Source organism: Lactuca virosa, chromosome 2 (assembly GCF_052849685.1).
Source record: "Lactuca virosa cultivar CGN04683 chromosome 2, Lactuca_virosa_CGN04683_v6, whole genome shotgun sequence".
Lineage (NCBI taxonomy): Eukaryota > Viridiplantae > Streptophyta > Magnoliopsida > Asterales > Asteraceae > Lactuca > Lactuca virosa.
The window spans coordinates 178770176-178777398 of NC_136427.1; the positions used below are offsets into that span (position 1 = coordinate 178770176).

Below are 7223 nucleotides of genomic sequence, written 5' to 3' on the forward strand. Positions count from 1 at the left end.
ATATATATATATATATATATATATATATATATATATATATATATATATATATATATATATATATATATATATATATATATGGAACATTTAGATTTGATCTTCAAAATAAGTCATCAAGATAATGATAAATCTTATCAGCTCCATCTATAGACCAGCTCCTATAAGGCAGGTGGCTGATGAGAATTAGCTACATGCAAACAAAATATGTTCTTTAGGTCGGAAACCTTTAAAAAGTTGTTAACTAATTTAATTTCAGCTGAAATAATCAACTTTGTATATTAACAGTTTTCAGCTTCAGATTATTTTAGAAGCTTCAGATTTCTTCAACACCTTCAAATTGCTTCAACAACTTTAGATTTTAGCTCCAGATCTGATTAACTCATATATCATAGGTCTGGTATTTGGATTGGGTAGAGCAATAACATATATCTTCATCTCTAGTCTTTAGAATAAATAAAAAAGCTCATGACAGCTCAACATGCCTCAGTTGAAATATTCACATTTACTTATCCAAGACTGAATGTCAACCATAAGCAATATAACTATGAAAATATATACAAGTTTAACATCATTAAATATTTACAATATGACCCTAACAATAAGTTATCTAAAATTCAAAATACAGTTAAGGTATGGTTTACCTCTAAATGTTTTTGTTTATATATAGAATTGCAAAACTGCTACGGACATATGGATTCCATTGAAAAATCTATATGAAGATATTGCTAAACAAAATAAAAAACAAATCTTGCTGAATTTAGATATTTCAAGCAAAAATTAGATGAAAGTTTAGATGATACTTTTGAAATTTTTTGTCTGCTAAATAACAAACTTCAATATGGATGTCGATAAACATTGTAAATTAAATTGGATATACATTTGGTCTCTTACAAGGTACTAGAGAATTAAACACTCCTAAATTCGACTACCCTCACTCCTAAATGCATGGCAAGGGAAATTTACACGGGGTGATAAGGGCACCCCACAGTCATACTTGAAGCTGTTGCGTCACAAAATCGTTGGATTTGGCATTCTTATTTGGGTCCTCCCTGGTCAAACAACGACATAAATGTTTTAGACATGTCACATATATTTAATGGCTTTTGTGATGATTATGTACCTCATTGTCCATTTCAAGTAAATGGAACAACATACGACTATGGGTATTATCTTGTCGATGGTATATGCCATTAATTTGCCATGTTTGTGAAAACACTAACATGTCCAGGTGATCCAAAACATATAAAATATAAATCATTTTAAGAAAATACTAGAAAGGATGTCGAACGAGCATTTGGAGTCCTCAAATAGCGTTGGCGCATACTACAACATCTGGCATGTCCTCGAACGGTGGAAAGGCTAGCTTGAATTATGTATGTGAGTATCATTTTACATAATATGATATTGGAAGACGAGAGCAGAACGATTTTTCAATATCAAGAAAATGAAAATGCATCATCAAGTGTGCCAATACTGACAGGTTCCCCCCCCCCCCCTCCGGCGTGCAAGAAGAAAGGTGATACGTGATAATCAAAAACATCACGAGCTTCGAATCGATTTGGCGGAATTTATATACCGAGTTAATCAAAGTGATTTGAATGAGCCACTCGATAATGATATCGGCGAATACTCAGACTAAAAGATTTTAGTTATTTTAAATTTCGTTTAATGTAATGTTTTTAAATTTTAAAAAACTATTATGTCATTTTAATTAATCTTTATGGTTTTTTGTTTTAATAGTAATTTTTATATTTTTTGAATTTAAAAAAAAATAAAAAAGTTTTACCACCGGCAAAAAAACCATCACACCTTGCTCGTAGGCAAATTGTAGCAAAAATGATAAAAGCTTATGTGGCGCCTATGTGACATATTTTTATCATTAAGAGTATTGGATGTTGGCGACTAGTCATAACACCAAATTGGTGTCATCTCATATGCCACATAAGCAATGGTGTTATAACACCAAGTGGGGAAATGGTCAACATGTTAAGAGCATGTTATAACACCAACTTTTTTCCATTTCATAATTTCTTTTTTCTTTTTTTTTCGAGTTTCTTTTTTTTAGTTAAAACAAATATATTTTAAATAAAACATAATATATAAATAAATCATAATGTTTAAAAAAAATAACATAGCATTTAAATTACAGATAACATCCAAACTGAAAAAAAAAACATTACAATAAAAAAATATTTTACTTTTCCTAAACAACGCTATTCGTTATTGTTATCGTGGAAGATATAATCCGCTAAGTCCTCTCGAAGTTGTATGTGTTTACTTGCGTCCTGAATGTCAACGACTCTATGCAGATACTCTGCTGTTCCTGGTTGAAATTGAACGTGTATGGGCTCCGCTGGGATATAGTGTGCAATATTTCGTCATTTATCTTCTACTACTATGTTATGCATTATGATACATCCATACATGATATATTGTAGAGTTTCTAAGTCCAATGGTCGTGCCGCATGTTCAACTATGTGCCACTTCTCCTTTAGCACTCCAAAAGCACGTTCTACATCCTTACGTGCTCTTTCTTGTCTTCTCTTGAAATTTTTGTCTATTTCTTCAACCAGTTGTCGGAATGCCTTCACGAATGTGGAATACTGATGATATATTCCATCTGTAAGGTAATACCCATATTTGTATTCGTTTCCATTCACTGTGAAAGGAACATTCGGGGCATTTCCATTCAAAAAGATCGTCGAATATTGGCGACTGATCAATAACGTTGACGTCGTTGTTGGAACCTGCAACCTCAAAAAATGCATGCCAAATCCATAAATTTTGAGAAGCAACAACCTCTAAAACCAACGAAGGCGATCCGTGATGACCACTTGCGTATTGCCCTTTCCATGCTACTGGACAATTTTTCCATTTCCAGTGTGTGTAATCAATGCTTCCAATCATTCCGGGAAACAACGAAGGTTTCCGCAAATATACGTCTCCAAATGTTTCAACAACACCTCTTGACAATGTATACAAACTCTTTCTTGCGGTTCTTTCGGACATTCTCATATAGTCGTCCATGGTGTCGAGTGACTCCCCCATAGCCATCAAACGAATGGCCGCAACACATTTCTGTAACGTTGTAAACCTTCGTCTACCTCTAGCATCATATCTCAATTGAAAATATTCATATCTAAAACATAAATTAACTACAGTTAAAAGATATAGTACATTTGTATTAAAATTAAAGAAACATGTAGTACATTTGTATTTATTTTGTATAAAATTATAGTAAATATGTATTAAGATTAAAGAAACGATACCGACTTTCCAAGGCGTTGGCGATCCGTAAGAACACATTCCTACTCAAACGAAATCTTCTTTTGAAGTCATTCGACTCGTATACACATTTATCCGCAAAGTAATCGCGATATAGATGTTCGTGTCCTTCCTCGCGATTTCTGTTTAACATCGCACGTCTTGTTAGTAGTGGGGCTGGGTCTGGTTGTAGCGGCTCGTTAGTGTAATAATGATACATCATCCTAAAGAATATATCGTCATCGGAATCATCAAACGAGTCGAAAGATCCATAATTTTTTTGAAGATAATTGAAATTATATAGAGAGAAAGAGAGAAATTGTGTAAAAATATTCATAAAATGGTAGATATTTATAGGATAAATGAAAATTTAAAAAATAGTTAATTTTTTTTTTAAATGGCCCATTGGCAACGTTCGGTCAACGATTAAAGGTAAAATTCAACTTGTTTCTTCCGGTTGTTACGCCAACGAGATACGCTCTTAATGAGCTATAATGAGAAGGGGGGGGGGGGTCGTTATAACGTTGTTTCGGTTGATCCACGTTGGCAATAACGGCGTTTTTTTGGCCTATATGTATTAATGAGACAATGAACACACGTAATAAATACAATTTTTAATTACGTACACGTGTGTTTAATAGTACTACTGCTATAACAAGATATTTATGAAGGGAGAGTGTCTTCGTGTGTGTATTAGCTGTGTGAAGGAAGGATGGACTTTCCTTCGTTGTCTATTTTGGCTTTTAGTAACTTGTTATAAAAGTCAAATTTTGAGTTGCAATGGCCTTATAAATTATAACTTTCGCATTATATTTTGTTTTTGTAAAGATCCAGATTGTGATGTTATTGATTTTTTATTGTATGACTTGTTTCTATCACGTTTTATTTTATATAAATGTCGATGTAAATTGTAACAACATAAAACCAAATTAGATTTCAAAAAATATCTTAAAATATACAAGTCAAAACACATATAAACATTTACAGCCACAAATTTGATTTTATTGTATTTTAGAAATGGTGTTAATAGACTATGTTTATTGGAAGGAAGTTAAGATCGTTGTATATATTCAAGTAAAACATGAAAATAAAAAATATATAATATCGCCAATTTTTTTACAATTTGAATCACAAGCCAAATATCAAACCAATTGTTCAATAGATACCGTCACATATCGAATGTAGTTGATAATATTGAGTGTATATATGCACACTACCAATTGTTCACTGCACATCCTCGCATTAAATCTACATTTTTATTTAGAACGTTGAATTTAGTTGATATTTTTAATGTGTATGTGTGTATGTGTGTAGGTGTGTGCGTGTGGATGAGGGGAATTCGTGTGTGGGTTTGAAAAATTCGTATGTAGGTAGACCCGACAATTTGATAAACAAATACGAACATGACACACGTTTTTGTGTGTGGGTTTGGAAAATTCGTGTTTCATGTTTATTCATGTAAACACGAATTTAAAATTCATGTTTTGTGTCTTACCTATGTTGTTAGAAAAGTAGTCTGAATATCAATGCAACTTGGATAATTTTTAGGGATAATGTCATAAAAAGCCTTAATTTTGCAATAAAAAATCGGTTTTATCCTGTGGCGGGTTTTTGATTCGTTAATGCCGCATATTTGTCTCATTTTTTGCGTTTATGCCAAATAACCTGTTGCCCCTCCGCTTACCCCTCCATTGTAGTAGACTTTTCCACCCCGTTTACCAAACGACGAAGCCGGGTATTTGAAGAAGAACATCACCAAAACAAAATCAGATTTCTACACCAAATGACAACGTCGAAATCAAATTCAAGCTGGAGCGGCACATCAAGAAGGAAAAATAGGGAGATAATCTGATGTAGCTGTGGTGATATTTGCCCTATTTGTGTTTCACACACTCCAGAGAAAACCCAGGATGAAAGTTTCGTGGATGCCCTAATTACCAGGTAATTGTTGTGATGTTTACCCTAATTATGATCTCTCTACTATCATCCCTTCTTTATGTAATTTTATTCTTCTTTTTGTTGGATGAAGATGGTGGTTGTGGTCATTTCAAATGGGCCGATGAAGAAGAAGACGAATTTAGGGCTTTTAAGAAGCAATTGAACCTTCAACATAGAGATATTGAATCTGTGATGTTGCTCAAACTCATTGTAGGGCTGCTAGTGCGTATTTTGGTATGTCTTGTTGTTGTGGTTATTAAAATGTAAGTTAGATGAAATGATAACAAGTTTGTAGTGTAGTTTATTACATTGGTAGATGTAATGAATCTGTAAAAGTTTGAATGGTGCAATGGTATTAAAGTTTGAATGGTTATGATCTATTTTATGAATGGTTTTGTGAAAATGGTAAGTACACATTCAGCAGAACACAAATGCAAAGTAATATGCTTAAAATGGTAATCAAATGTGCCAATAATGGTAAACATATTCATCGTAACACAAATGGGAAGTAAGATGCATAAATGGTTATCAAAGTTGACAATACTGGTAAAAACATATTCAACATAACATAAATGAAAAGTAAGATTCTTATATGGTAATAAAAATTGACAGCAATGGATAACACATTCATCATAACACAAATAAAAGGGGGTGTATTAATTACTTAATGTTTTTTACATTTCACTAATACGTAGCAGCCATCCAATTGTATCCAAAAGCCTAAATAAATTATCAAAAAAGGCAACCAAGTTTATAACATAAAACAGGTGGATGTACGCTACATTTAGTGGGTGGAATGACAATAATATTTAGCAAAAAGGGCTCCATATGCCCGTGTTTACCCTCCCAACTACACCCCCAATGCACTTAACCAGCTACTCCAACCTAACTGGATTGCTAACAGATTAACCACCTCCATTTCTGTCAAACACCGTCTTCTTCAACTTCTGCAAAATGATCCTTTCAGAGGGTTTTCTCAACTTTGTCACTCTAGGGACATCATTAAGACCTTCATCATCACCTCCTTCTTGTTCACCTTCATCATCACCCAAGTGACCATCATCACATCCTTCTTCTTGTTCACCTTCATCATCACCCAAGTGACCATCATCATCTCCTTTTTCTTGTTCACCACCATCATTAACCTCAATAATAGCATCATCAACAACACCATCAACATCATCAATAATAGTATCATCATCATCATCATTATCAGATGGATGATCCAATACATCTTCCATATCCTGATATTGATAATTACATAAATAAGTTAAATTGGAGAAAAATAATGAAAAAAAATTATCAAAAAAGTAATTTCTGCTGGATTAGGTGTCTAAGCTCATAACTATAATTGGTATGTACTTGACCCGAGAGTAGCATGGTCCATTTGGGTTGCATATCACCACGACAATTTGATAGGATGGACTTTTGAGAAGAGGTTAGTTATGATTTATTAATATATTATAAGTTCTAATATATTAATATGAAATCATATGATTTAATTAGTATTGATCAAGAATTAATTTGGAATTAATTTAGTGATCAAAAGAGACTAATTAAATTAATAAGGACTAATTATGTAAATTAGTTATGTATATATGGTTTGGGCTTATGATACATGATGGACTAAGTTTATGGATGGATCCATAAAGAGTTAGCCCACTTGAATCATGAATCATGGATAATAAGCCCAAGTGTATGGATTAGGGTTTACCCATGACTCTTGGATTCCTACACTATATATGTGACACCCTATAGCCTAAAATTGGTGGCATAAGTTTTGCTAGAGTGGTCTTGGAGAGCTATAACTGATTTTAGTGTGCATAAACTCTCTCAAAAGTCATCCTTTGTCTAAGGTGTGTTGTGAACCATTTGAGGTGAAACATTTGGGGCACTAAGTTCTTAAAGTCCAAATACAACAAGTTCTACAAGCTACATAAAGAGGTAAACTCCTAACTAGTATTTTATGTTGTTTATGTCAATTGCATGTTAGTTGTAGGCTTAATGCTTTGGAAACAATA

General features: G+C 33.0%; 1 protein-coding gene across 1 annotated transcript; it reads right to left on the reverse strand.

Annotated features, from left to right (window-relative positions):
• Positions 1-2138: 2138 nt before the first annotated feature.
• Positions 2139-3048, reverse strand: LOC145157996 (uncharacterized). The gene is made up of 4 exons (XM_079076962.1): positions 2800-3048; positions 2417-2747; positions 2279-2353; positions 2139-2161 (listed from the first exon to the last, which is right to left on the reverse strand). Exons 1-4 carry the CDS (start codon positions 3046-3048, stop codon positions 2139-2141), a joined length of 678 nt encoding a protein of 225 aa, XP_078933088.1.
• Positions 3049-7223: the final 4175 nt, after the last annotated feature.

What these genes read in the sequence shown, in the direction of transcription:
- LOC145157996 (XM_079076962.1), bottom strand. Translation starts at nt 3,048, where the DNA reads ATGGGGGAGTCACTCGACACCATGGACGACTATATGAGAATGTCCGAA. An exon ending in CGCCTTCGTTGGTTTTAGAG is followed by an intron (nt 2,748 to 2,799) that starts GTTGTTGCTTCT and finishes TTGAGGTTGCAG; the next exon opens with GTTCCAACAACGACGTCAAC. An exon ending in CGTTGACATTCAGGACGCAA is followed by an intron (nt 2,162 to 2,278) that starts GTAAACACATAC and finishes TTTTTTTTTCAG; the next exon opens with TTTGGATGTTATCTGTAATT.